Source organism: Arachis stenosperma, chromosome 2 (assembly GCF_014773155.1).
Source record: "Arachis stenosperma cultivar V10309 chromosome 2, arast.V10309.gnm1.PFL2, whole genome shotgun sequence".
Classification (NCBI taxonomy): domain Eukaryota; kingdom Viridiplantae; phylum Streptophyta; class Magnoliopsida; order Fabales; family Fabaceae; genus Arachis; species Arachis stenosperma.
This window is the reverse complement of record NC_080378.1, coordinates 12,157,632-12,170,643: the sequence shown is the minus strand read 5'-3', so window position 1 is coordinate 12,170,643 and position 13,012 is coordinate 12,157,632. Positions and strand designations below refer to the sequence as shown.

Here is a 13,012-nt window from a genome sequence, read left to right as displayed (position 1 = left end):
AAATGCTACCCTTTTCTTCCATCTGCCAATAACCAATTTTGAGAGCACATTAAAGCTTCAACAGTTTTTGGATGCAACCTATTCCGACAAAGACTCACCAACCTACCACTTATGCTAAAAACAGACTCAAAAACAAATTGGAATGGCTAACAAATCCCTTGTTTGGAGAATTGGGTATTTGTATCCATTTAGGTTCAATGGCAAAGGAGGCTCTTCTAAGTAATTATCCAACTCAGTTCTACCAGTAGAAATTCTAGTTCTATTCATGTTCATCACTAAAACATATCAATTTTCTCAAATTTGTTTTCCCCACGTGACAAATCAGATTGTTTAGAAAAGTTATCATCGTTATTTCCACTTGAATCAGTCTTATGTTGATACTCATTATCCAAATTAGCGCACAATTTACGAATCTTTTCAACTTCAACTACATATTCTTCATTCCCATAAATTTGTTCAAAAACATATTTATTGAAAATCATCTTACATAGGATCTAAGAAGACGCCACACCCATCATACCATGAACTACATCTCGTGAAAACATCTGAGTCACATTAAAGAAAACTTTTAAGCAATTGCAAACTTACCTTGCAATTTCTCTTCTCTCATTGCTTTTAAGTGAGGATTGGAAGATTATGTCATTGAGTCACATTAAAGAAAACTTTTAAGCGATTGCAAACTTATCTTGCAATTTCCATTCTCTCGTTGTTTTTAAGTGAGAATTGGAAGATTATGTCATTTGAATTATATACTGGATCAATTGTTGAAAAAACCCGCTCCAAAAAACAACCTTGACACCACGGATATTTCCTAAAACCATAAAAACATCCCTCTAATTCATATGTTTGATGTTTCACACTTTCAAGTTACTAAAAACAAATCTTTTTCATTACAACAAAAACCACAGATGATAGAGAACTTTTTTCTACATGATGAAGTGGATTCTACCCTAGCAAATCAAGAATCAAAACCAGAATATATACCACTTTCCCTCAACAACCTCTTCTCTTCTTCAACATAACTTTTCCCTCTACTTGCCTGACCAAGTTCTCTTTTCCTCTTTTCCTTCTGAGAGAATGAAAGATTCTTCTTATCGTTCCGAGTCTGAACAGTCGCCAGCTGCTCTCCAGTCGATATAGCCTCTCTTGTTTTCTGTCGCTGTTCGTACGATTCTTCAGTTTCCTTGTTGTCACGCTTGTCTCTTCTAGTGGACCAAGACCAATCCTGCTTTGTGTCGCCTTCTTTCGGCGGGGGTACCCTCAATACCGACGGTCCACCTTTATATCCATGCCGCCTCAGAGCTTCAAAGTCAATTGCAACACTTTTCTGCTTCCCAGATTTTCCTGCAGACATGTACAGAAAAATCATATTACAATCGAAATAGTGAGCAAATTTCAATATGTCAACTTTTTAAAAGCACCAAATATGAAGCAATAATAATAATATTGGTTATGGAAACTAGGAATCTTCATGAACCAACAACACTCACCAATTGTGCTAAAGATCCCAATATTTCTCATTTAAGTTCAATTGAAAATATCTAGGGCGAATTATACCAGCGTCTCCCCAGGTTTCGTGAAATCCATTTTCTTTCTAAAATCACAGATTATTGATTATCCTATCCATAGATTTGAGTAGTAATACACTTGATACTTTCGTATTTTTTATAATATGATACTAAGACCCTATAAACAAGACAGTAACCTCAGAAAGGTCAATGTCACCTAGACAAATAGATGAGAATCACGATGAATTTCACCAAACCTGAGTGAAGATCGTCATAATTTGTCCAAATATCTATTATTCTAGAAGCTAAAGAAACCATAACTGGAATCACATTTGTCATAGTTGATTGTATACTCACATTTGTCAATCCTTTTTATGCATGTATAGATCTCAATCAATTCTTCTAAGTTATGCTATCATTAGGTAATGTAACATTTCACGACATTAGGTAACATAACATCCTCTGGAAGACCATAATTATATAGTCATCAGTAATTGCTTGGTATGCAATTATCCTCAACATTAACAAGAAGAAACAACCTATCTGACAACGCAGCATCATCAAATTGTGCAACCTCTCTTCCATAAATTGTCTCTCAACCATCTCTCTCAACTTTAGGGTATGTTTGGTTAGAACATACCATGAGAAATTCTACTCTATCAGTTGCCAACAACGATATGATCATCAAGGAATGTTCCATTTTTTGTTTTTGTGCTCAGAAATATTCAAAACAAAACCTGAAAGAACCATATCAAGGTTTCACAACTAGAATGGAAGTTGATACACACGCTAGAGTTGAAGCAAATATAGAGAATAAAACCATGAGATACATTGTGAATAATATATATGTTGGGATATTTACAACCGTCACACAGCTCGAAACACAGTTTTTGTACATAAATCATAACAACCATCTATGTGCATTGCCACATTCATTTTTCAACAAAACTACAATACTCTTCAGAATCTACTCCCTCCATTTCATATTGATAAGTCGGTTTTAATTTTTCTTGTATGCAATATGTACAATCTGCACCTATCATTCATTCAAATCGACCTTTTAGTTTGAAACGAAGGGAGTCACAGTGTGACACATAGATTCAGCCTAGATACAGTCTGCACCTATCATTCAATCAAGAACTTTTCATAAGATCAGAACTTCATCATACATGTCACCAATTCATTCAATCAAATACCTTTTGATTTCTTCCCACTGGCTTCATTGTCGTTGTCAGAGTCGGAATGCGAAGCCGGCGACTCATCACCCGAGGAGTCATCATCATCATCACTCCATGGCATTGTCCTCTTCATGGTAGGTAGAAAATCACTGAAAACAAATAAAGGGTGCTATCAAAATGAAGAAATATGAATAAAATCTCCAAAAGTTTGATACAAACAGGTAAATCAACCAACAAGAACACATTGACAAAATGTTCAATCACAACTAAAAGCAAGCAATTAGCAAGTAATACAGCTAACTAATTATATTCTCACAACAAATTATATACATAAGGATGAAAGAAAATTAAAAACTATAACTAAGAAATAAATAATGTCACAAAATTAACAGCAACTGAGCATGGCATGCCACAAAAGCAAAGAATCCCATGAAATTAAACAGAACCCACAAACCCAAAAGCCCTGAAAATTTTGCAGCAATAACAAAAGAAGAAACTTTGGTGTGATATTTAAAAAAAAAATATTTTTGAATCAAAATCAGCATATATAGCATGGGTTTTAGGGACAAAAATAAGAGACGAAAAAAAGGAAGAGACATAGTGCGAGAAGAACAGAACAAGAGAGTACCGTGAAAGGGGAAAGAAAAAAAAAAGCTTCTATCGTTCTCTAAATTTCTCTTGCAAGTGGATCAGCTACTCTTATTATTTTGATATTTTCAAGTTTTCAGCTCCATTCATCAAAGGTCTAGGGAATTTTTTTTTGGGTATGTTTTAATGGCTAATCATTCGGTAAAATTTTATAATTTTAGTTTTGGATGAATTATTTTTTAAATGTTTAAAAATATAATTTGTTAAGATTCAATTTATAAAATATAATTTATTCTTTCTAAAATTTTAGATCAATTATATTTACCTAAATTAAAATATATTATTTATACGACAGATTATATAAATAAATAAAGTGTAGGCTAAAATTATCCAATTATGATAGTAACTAGAATCTCAATTTAATTTTTAAAATTTTTGATATTACGATTTTAAATTAGTCAATCAATTTTATAAAATTTGTACTAGATCTGACGATTTTACGATTTAAATTTTGTTAAAATTTTATGTTTTACATATTTAATTTACTTTTTTTATTTCACGTAAAATCTCGATTTTCTCTATCTTATTAATTATAATATTTTTAAAATAGTTATATTTTAGTCTTGTATTTAGTGTTAAATATTAAAATATAATAAAAATGTTAAATAATTTAACTTTTATTTTTAGAATAACTATTATTTTTTTAATTATTTGTTTGGATAAAGCAATTTTTTATCTCTTCTTTTTTTTTGTTTTGAAGATTTTTTATTATTTAATGATTCTTAAATAATTACTAATCATTCAAATAACTGGTTAAACCGACCCTCAACAATCAAATAATTAGATTAAGTGATCTCTATAAAAAATAATTTGCTAATTTATCAATAGAAAGACTCGAACTCGTGACTTATTGGCAAATCTCACTCCTAATTAAAAAAAAACCAACGATTTGATAGATTAACTTATTTATCCATTTATACTAGTTAAAATGTTAAATTTGTAATTGCCTCCTTTTATAATAATAAAAAAAAGTATAGGGAGCCAATGGAATATATGTACAATGTATACAACTGGGGTTTAGAGATGTTCGATTCAGTAGGATGTTAGATGTTTATTATCCTGGTATCCGGATGGTTATTCTGAATAGTATAGGAGTACTGTGTTTGAGAAATTAGTAGTATTTTACCTGGATGTTCATTTTTTAACTCATATTGGACCAAATAAACAGTCCATTGTACACATCGTACAAATAGTATACTTCATTGGCTGCCTAGAGGGATTCTAAATAATAGTTAGAATTTAATGTTCTGAAAACCAGACCGGTCCGACCGGTTGAACCGGTCTGGAACCGGCAGTAAAAACGATCTGGTCCACCTCTAATAACCGTCTCTTGGAAAATTGTTGTCAAACCGTCGAATCGGTCGGTTGGACCGGACCGATAACCCGTTGGTTCTTGATAAACGACGCTATTTTGATTTTTTTGAGAAAAAAAAAACCCAACATTGTGTTAATGCGTTTACAGTTTACACCCTCACCCCTTCCCCCAACAACCCCTACTAATTCGTGAATCACTCTACTCCAAGGTTTTGAAAATCGGACCGGTCCAACCGGTTTAACCGATTCCTTTTACGGTTTGGTTCAACATAAAAAACCGCCATAATCAAAACCATTTTCAAACTGCTGAACCGGCCGAGAACCGGTCGGTCGGATCGAACCGGGACCCGGCCGGTTTTGAAAACGGCGCCGTTTTTTGTTCTGTTAGAAAATGAAATGGCCAGGTCTCCTTAGCATCTACCCCTTGAGCCATTCTTCAATCTTTCTCCCCAAAACACAACCCTAGATCCCCCACCGCCACAGGGCTCAGCGCCGCCGTTCGTTGCAGTCAAGCACCACCGTGTTTCCGTCCGATCGTCCGCGCTTCTCCCTCACTCGGAAATCGGTGCGTCTTCCTCGAGCTCGCCGTCATTCGCTGCCTCGCTGGTCTTCGTCAGCTCAAACCCTAGCCTCCATCACTCTCCTCTTCAAGCTGTGTCACCGCCGCGGTCGAATTTGGTCCAACCGTCGTCCCTACTGTTTCAGCGTCGTCGCAGCTCGTCTCTGCCGTCGCGTCGCATATGCTCCACTCTCCTCTGCCGTCGCGTCGCGCTGCGAAGGGGAAAGAAGGGGTGGAGGTCGTGGGAGGAGGCGCGCGAAGGGTGAAGCCTTTGCTGCTTCCGCCGTGTTTGAGCTCGAAGACGGCCGCCAGTGCTGCTACCTCTGTTGCTGCCTCTGTCGTGCCTTGCCATCATGTTACCACTGATTTCATCTGCCCTCATCCTTGTTCTACTTCAAAATCATGCTAAATTTGTGAGTATCCATCCTTTTTGAATATTCTTATAAATAATAAGATTAGACATTATTTTTTCTGAATTCTGATTATGGTTTTGTTCAAATTTACTGATGGCTTTGTTTGTAGTTGCTGGTTTTGCTGGGTGAAGGTTTAGTGTTTTGGAATGTTTTATAATGTGCTAATGTTTGTAATTGCTGGCTTTGTTTGTAATTGCTGGGTGAAGGTTTAGTGTTTTGTGATTATTGGTTAATGTTTTGGTTTAGTGTTCGCTCTTTTCCAGATTTCCCTTCTCCCTCTGTATTTCTGCATGTTGCTGAATTGGTAATCAATAAATTTGCCTTTTTGCTGTAAATCGGGACTTTACTAGGATTTGTTAAATTTGTTGCTTGTTGCTGAATTTGTTGCTTCCCAGTCATAGAATCAGAACAGAATGCTCAGTCAGTGCTTGATTGATTGGCTTTGCTCACTGATTGTATTTGATGATAAATTTTAAATTGATATCTTTTAAATTTTAAATTTGCACTGCCTATGTTACTGATTCACTGTTCTTTCAGTGCTTTTTGTTGTTGTTAATCATTGTGATGAGCTTTGTTAAAATTTGCACTGCCTATATTACTGAGTGTTCCTTCAGTGCTTTTTGTTGTTGTTAATCATTGTGATGAACTTTGTAAAAATTTGCACTGCCTATGTTACTAATTCACAGATTCATCCCTCTCGTCATTATCATTGGCATGAACTCCGAACCAAAACCCCAACTCTCTGGATAAAATTGTAACGAAAGCTGATTGGGACTTTTTCTTCTACTTAAGGTATGAATCAGAATGATGAGGCCAAGTTGTGAATACACAAGTGTCAACGGACTATAATATATATTGAGTTTGTGACATTAGAAAGGTGTAATAATAACAATAATGGAGTCATGTTATTTGAATATTGAGGTTTAACATTTAAACTCTCAGCTTCTCAGCCCTGTTTGATTCTTCATCTCAGGCAATTGAATCAAATCAACCAGGCCTTCATTTTCTTTTTCTCTTAGTTGATTCTTAATTTTTCTAATATATGTAGCTTTTTGAATCAAGTGGATCAGATTAGATTATGTAGTTTTCTTGATTTGGGATATTTTCGGAGACGCATTAGAAGAGCTATTTTATTATTATATTTGCTATAATAATATTCAGATGTTCTGTATGCTTGTGATTGTTTCTGTGTTTACATTTTCTTTCCAAGTGACATACTGTGGTTGTTCTTTGAGTTAAGGCTTTGTATGTGTGTGTGAGAATATGTGATAATGTTGAATGCTGTTGCATCTAATAGGAGTTCTTGGAGTAACCTCAATTATTTTATTCTAAAACGGTTTTTCCAGTTGAACTACCGGTTGGACCGGTTGGACCAATGAACTAGTGAACCAGTGATTAAAGCGGTTTGATGACCGGTCCGGTTTTCAAAACCTTGATTACTGGGAATCACTTCATGCACACATGACTTGTGGTTGTGCTGCCGCTTCAAAGTTGTATGAAGCTCACAATTTGGATGAAGATTTGCCTCATACTTGTGGATGAAGAAATATGTGAATAGGAATATAGGATAGATATTTTGGCCTTTCTTTTCTTGTCTAATTATAAACTCTTACCTCCTTTATACACTTTTCTCAAATAATCTCTAACAGGCATGTTTCATGCCATCATATTTGTAAGCACTTGTATTTCATGTTGTGTTTTTACGGTTTTCCCTTTATTACCCTTCTCTATAAACTAAGAATTGAACTTACCACTTATACTTTTGTTATACAAGCATAGAGCATGAGGGAAATGGGCAAGCACCACAATTTTGAGCAGTGTGTTATATAAAGCGTCTGCATTCAAAACCGTATAAGGATTCCATGAAATTCACTTTGAAAATTGCAACCAGCCATTTCTTCCTCACTAGATTCTCACTCTTATGCACACCAACTGTTACGACTATTCCTCTTCCTCTTCTTAACTATCCCCTTCCAACAAGAACAAGAACAATAACAACAACAACCACCATCACTACGCCGTCGTTTCCAATTTACTCCGCCTGCGCACCAATGACGATTGCCACTCAGCACATTCTTCAGGTGAGGGACAAAATCGAACTTTCGGACATTGAGCGCAGAATCTTCGATAGGCTTCTCGCCACTCTCCGCCACTTTAACCTCCAAACTCAGCTCCGCGTCGCCGGCGGCTGGGTACGCGACAAGGTCCCTCGCTCTTTTCTCTCTACATAGCTCTTAACCTGTAATTTTTCCGTTTGGAGTTTGAATTTGGTTGGTTTTGCAGCTCCTGGGGAAGGATTGCTATGACATTGATATCGCTCTTGATAATATGATGGGCACTGAGTTTGTCGACAAGGTGAGGGAGTACTTGTTGTCCATCGGTGAAGATGCTCAAGGTGTTTGCGTCATTGAGTCGTATGTTCTTCCCAATTTCCCATTCTTATTGCTTTTTTTAAAACATTTTTATTGTATGTTTCTCAAGTGTTACTCTGTTTAGTCATGAAAATTGAATTCTTTGGAGCAATGTAGAACTTAAATGGCATTTTTTTTTGCAGCAACCCTGACCAGTCGAAACATTTGGAGACAGTAAGGATGCATTTGTTTGATATGTGGATTGATTTTGTTAACTTAAGGAGTGAAGAATACACTGAGAATAGCCGCATTCCTTCTAAGGTATATTATAACATGTTCTTGTTATATGTATATTTCATATTATTCTCTTTTGATTTATTGTCGTATAACATGTTATGCTAAATCCTACTTGTTGGAATCACTTCAATGTCTTGTCTTGTTATTGATGAAGGCGATTTTCCTCTATGTTTTGCACACTCCTTGTTTTTTAAGCTAATTTCATGCCAACATGAAATGTTGATTATCTACTTTTGCAATGTGTGCTTGTGTATATTCTCCCCATTACCAAGTTGAGTTCTCAACCAAATAAAGTTTTTCATGTCTAACAGCAAAGCTTTGGCACACCTGAAGAGGATGCATATAGGAGGGATTTGACAATTAACAGGTTTCTTTGTGTGCATATATCTGGGTCTATGGCCCATCATTTTTTCTATGAATGTTAGTTTGAGTCCCTATTCGGACATTTTAAATGATAGTTCTCTAAAGCTGTTTGGTTGTGCATGACAGCTTATTCTACAACATCAACACTGGTTCGGTTGAAGATTTCACGAAGAGAGGTTAGAATTGATCTTATTGCCAAAACAAGTATAAGAATTACTTGACCCTCCCTCCCCCTCTTCCCTCCACACATTTATTTTTTATATCTCCACATGTAACAATCTCTTTGGCACTTTGCAGGGATCTCAGACCTTAAGTCTGGAAGGATAGTGACTCCTTTACCTCCCAAGGCCACCTTTCTTGATGACCCTTTACGACTTCTTCGAGCCATTAGATTTGGTATACTTTAATTTTTAAGATATTTGCATTTTGTATACCCTGTGAACATTTTTTTGTATGCTTTTATATGAAGCTTGAACTTGGTTTCCAGCTCTGCTTAAGAGAAATGTTTTATTATATATAGGTGCTAGATTTGAATTCACTCTAGATGAAGATCTGAAAGTAGCTGCCGCATGTTGTGATGTGAAAGATGCTCTTGCTGCTAAAATCAGCAGAGAGCGCATTGGAACAGAGGTATGTGGTTTTCAATTATGGAATGCTATTGGATATTTTAACGGAAATAGCTTATATATAGTATTGAAAATTTAGTTGTCTATGGTCTCTTTTGTGTTTTTTTGTAGGTTGATTTTATGATATCCGGAAATCAACCTGTCAAGGCAATGACTCATATTTGTGATCTGACATTATTTTGGATTGTGTTCAGTCTTCCTCCTGAGTTTGAACCTACTATTTCAGATGGATGTGAAAGGTAAGTTTGCAGGTTTTTTGCCCCGTTGATTTTAATAGGTTAAAAGGTGTATAATGATTGCAAATTCTTTATTAATTTGAAACACATCTTGCACACATAGAAAGAGTTAGCTGAATATTATTGCCACTTTTACCCAAAAAAGAAAGAATGAAAAACAATAATGGTTAGTGCACCACTAGCAGCCTTATATATTTGTTGTGAACTTCAAATTTGAAAGAAGTATCATTATACTCATTGTGACGTGTGTTGTTATTGCACTCACACACACAATCCTAGTCATATATATATATATAAAGTTCATTTCTTATTTTTCCCTCATCACCTTACATGTTATAAAAGCCTTGTGAAATATAATATATGGAGTTGTTTGTAAAACCAAATCTTATGAAAAGGAATAGAGGTGAAATCCATAAGTTGGATGGGAGATGCATCAATTTTATACATAAACACATATGGCTCTTCTTGGCTCTAGTATTCATTTAACTTTTGATACCAGATCAGACATGAGTTGAACTTGACAGATGACATGAAGTGCCCAAGGGGAAGGCCCACAAAACCTGTGGATAAGAAAAAATTGTTTGGTTTACTAGCAATACTACAGTAGTAGTTGAACAAATTATGAAGAGACACTTTTCTCACTTTTATTCCATCCCTATGTAAATGGCTAAACCCTATACTTTTAACATTTTTTCCCTCTTGGCTCTATCTTTTGTTTTTTACTATACTCTTGCACAAGATAAAATGTTCATCTTTCTTGGCAATGGTGATCAGCTAATTCTTTCACTTTATCCAGACTTTGCGTTGCTTACTTGGATACTGCATGGAACCTTCTCCATTTACTCAAAGAGTCAACCTTTACAGTGAGTAATGAGTTTTCATTTTTACCATAATCCATTTTCACATATATTGTCACAATAAGAAGTTGTTGTCATTCCATTATCATTTTATTTTTGCTTGATTATATCTGGTCATGATAAATGATTTCTGTGTTACTTAGGACGAAGAAAGGAGGTTGTTACTTTTTGCTGCTTTGTTTCTCCCACTTAAAAATACCACTTACCAAGTAAAGAAAGCGAAGGTGGTATGTGTCTTGTCCATTCTATGTGATACTATTTTTGAATTTGTAATTTTTTTGTGCTTTGAATCGATACATCTAGCAAAGTGTCTAAATTAGAACTCTAGTGTCTTGCTTTGTTCTTTTCCTCTTTTTTTCATTGGTTTGTGTTTTGGAAGTATTTCATATTAGACATGTAGAAACCACAATCTATATTTTGTTAGATTGTCACGTGACACAAGTAGAGATGACAACCACGCTATTGGACAATCTTGGGAGGGACTATTTGTCTCATTTCAAGGATTGGTAATATTGAGCTCAAGTTTTACCTGATACTCAATTGAAAACTCAAGCTGATTTTATCCACAAAATCTATTTACGAGGAACATTTTAATATTGTTACGTAATGCAGTTTCTTTAGTCAGTTTTCTTGTATTCCAATGACATGCTGGTTTAAGACAATAACATTATTTTGAATTATAGGTTCCTGTTGTCAATTATATTATTCGTGACTCACTCAAGCGAAAATCCAAGGATGCAGAAATGGTCAGTTACCATTTACCCTTAGCATACCCCAGAATAACAGATTTCTAACATCTGAAATATAAATTATTTCAGTTTTTCAGAATCTGGTTAATGTTTCTATTGGTTATTGTGTTTGTAATTGTGTTTCAAAATCCAGGTGCTTGATTTACACCGAGCATCACAGAAATTCTTGTCATTGATTCCTTGTCTTGCATCTAATGAGGGTTTGCAATCTGATGATGTTGGTTGGATGAGACGATTGATTGATGATGTCTCTGTTGCTTCTAGAGTCCGGGTTCTAACAGGTAAATTGATCTTGGTCTGCTACCTTAGTATTGGCAGTTCTTCCTTATTATTTCTGGTAGCTTAGCTCTTGTTGCTCTCAATCTTCAGTTAACTTAATTTGCTAGTTTTGTAAGTTGTGCTGTGTGCTAATTTTATTATGCTTTACTATGTTGTGGTTTTCATCTAAATTATTGGGTTTTCTAGTGGAACTTTACCATAGACACTCCCCTCTGTTCATTTTTAATCATTGTTTCCTATATAGTATTTGCACTTCGCTCAAGCCACAATCTACACTTTACTTTTTAAGTAATCAAGTTTGTTTTAAGCTACTTGCTAGATTACCTCAATTTAATGAAAGGAAATCAGTTGCTCTAGGATGTGACTGTAAAGTTATTTTACATTATGGATTGCTTTTGACATGACCAAGATTTTATATTTGATTTATTTAGGTTTTTTCTTGAGGGAGCTTAAAGATTTATGGAGAGTTGCACTATTGGTATCCATATTATTACATCCCATTGACATTAACAACATTGAGGATGAATCCTTACAATTGCACAAACGGAGAGATCTGTTTAATACAGTGGAGAGTGCTATAATAAAACTAGGTGAGTTGTATTAGTCGTTTAACTTGTAGCATTGATGCCTGTATCTATTGCTTGCATCCTTTGAAGAATGATGGTGTAAGATGTGTATAGCTTTTACCGAAAATTTACTGCAGCATCTACCTGTTCTACTTCATATTCGTGATCCTAGTTCGCTGAGCATTTGAAGTTGTATCTCTTTTCTTTGTTCTATCTATGCTTGGCTTTATTTTCGTTGTAACTTTTACCACTTTAAGTGATTGGGAGCCCACACATTATGTAACTATTAACGTATTTTGGTGGATAACAGGCCTCAACAAAGTTTGGGAGGTGAAGCCATTGATCAGTGGCAAAGATGTTATGAATGTCTTACAGCTTAAAGGAGGAGAACCACTGGTTAAGGAGTGGGTAAGTCATTCTAATTACTCAATTTTTACTCGCACAGTCATGCACACTGAACGCTTACTAAATTTGAGGTTCTAATATACCATTTTCACTTGTAGCTAGAAAAATCAATGGCATGGCAACTTGCCAATCCTTCTGGAACTAGTGAGGAATGCATTGACTGGTTAAGAGAAGCCAATTCTAAGCGTGTAAAGTTGGACTGATGTCGGAACGCTCATTTGTCTGTTCCATACCGTGCACCGAGATGCCTTGGATGGAGGGAGCATAGCCAGAGTTAGCTGTGTGGACAGCAGATGATACTGGGAATCACTTCATGCACACATGACTTGTGGTTGTGCTGCCGCTTCAAAGTTGTATGAAGCTCACAATTTGGATGAAGATTTGCCTTATACTTGTGGATGAAGAAATATGTGAATAGGAATATAGGATAGATATTTTGGCCTTTCTTTTCTTGTCTAATTATAAACTCTTACCTCCTTTATACACTTTCTCAAATTATCTCTAACCGGCATGTTTCATGCTATTATAGTTTTTGTAAGCACTTGTATTTCATGTTGTGTTTTTACGGTTTTTCCTTTATTATCCTTCTCTATAAACTAAGAATTGAACTTACCACTTATACTTTTGTTATACAAGTATAGAGCATGAGGGAAATGGGCAAGC

The 13,012-nt window shown here is 35.4% G+C and overlaps 2 protein-coding genes across 11 annotated transcripts; one reads left to right on the top strand and one right to left on the bottom strand.

The window, feature by feature from the left end:
* Window positions 1–807: 807 nt before the first annotated feature.
* On the bottom strand, window positions 808–3,451 carry LOC130960735 (uncharacterized). Of its 2 annotated transcripts, none has more exons than XM_057886188.1 (3): window positions 3,315–3,451; window positions 2,705–2,835; window positions 808–1,344 (listed from the first exon to the last, which is right to left on the bottom strand). In XM_057886188.1, exons 2-3 carry the CDS (start codon window positions 2,817–2,819, stop codon window positions 959–961), a joined length of 501 nt encoding a protein of 166 aa, XP_057742171.1. In that variant the 5' UTR covers window positions 2,820–2,835; window positions 3,315–3,451; the 3' UTR covers window positions 808–958. The 2 variants fall into 2 exon arrangements, with proteins under 2 accessions (XP_057742171.1, XP_057742172.1); XM_057886189.1 differs by lacking the exon at window positions 3,315–3,451 and adding an exon at window positions 3,284–3,310.
* A 1,631-nt stretch (window positions 3,452–5,082) lies between these two features.
* On the top strand, window positions 5,083–12,956 carry LOC130960943 (tRNA nucleotidyltransferase cca2-like). 9 transcript variants are annotated; one of them, XM_057886493.1, is made up of 17 exons: window positions 5,083–5,620; window positions 6,307–6,412; window positions 7,400–7,824; window positions 7,904–8,034; window positions 8,175–8,292; window positions 8,580–8,635; window positions 8,758–8,807; window positions 8,929–9,027; window positions 9,152–9,261; window positions 9,369–9,496; window positions 10,290–10,356; window positions 10,494–10,577; window positions 11,034–11,096; window positions 11,233–11,380; window positions 11,810–11,968; window positions 12,255–12,352; window positions 12,448–12,897. In XM_057886493.1, the coding sequence occupies exons 3-17, from the start codon at window positions 7,483–7,485 to the stop codon at window positions 12,550–12,552; spliced, it is 1,758 nt and encodes a 585-aa protein (XP_057742476.1). In that variant the 5' UTR covers window positions 5,083–5,620; window positions 6,307–6,412; window positions 7,400–7,482; the 3' UTR covers window positions 12,553–12,897. The 9 variants fall into 9 exon arrangements, 8 of the variants coding, with proteins under 8 accessions (XP_057742476.1, XP_057742474.1, XP_057742475.1 ...); XM_057886491.1 differs by having other exon boundaries at window positions 7,395–7,824; XM_057886492.1 differs by having other exon boundaries at window positions 6,967–7,824.
* Window positions 12,957–13,012: the final 56 nt, after the last annotated feature.

Coding starts and splice junctions, on each gene's coding strand:
- LOC130960735 (XM_057886188.1), bottom strand. CDS start 2,819: ATGAAGAGGACAATGCCATGGAGTGATGATGATGATGACTCCTCGGGT. Junction 1,345..2,704: donor CAGTGGGAAGAAATCAAAAG/GTATTTGATTGA, acceptor ACATGTCTGCAG/GAAAATCTGGGAAGCAGAAA.
- LOC130960943 (XM_057886494.1), top strand. CDS start 7,483: ATGAAATTCACTTTGAAAATTGCAACCAGCCATTTCTTCCTCACTAGA. Junction 9,262..9,368: donor GAGAGCGCATTGGAACAGAG/GTATGTGGTTTT, acceptor GTTTTTTTGTAG/GTTGATTTTATGATATCCGG. Junction 9,497..10,289: donor ATTTCAGATGGATGTGAAAG/GTAAGTTTGCAG, acceptor CACTTTATCCAG/ACTTTGCGTTGCTTACTTGG.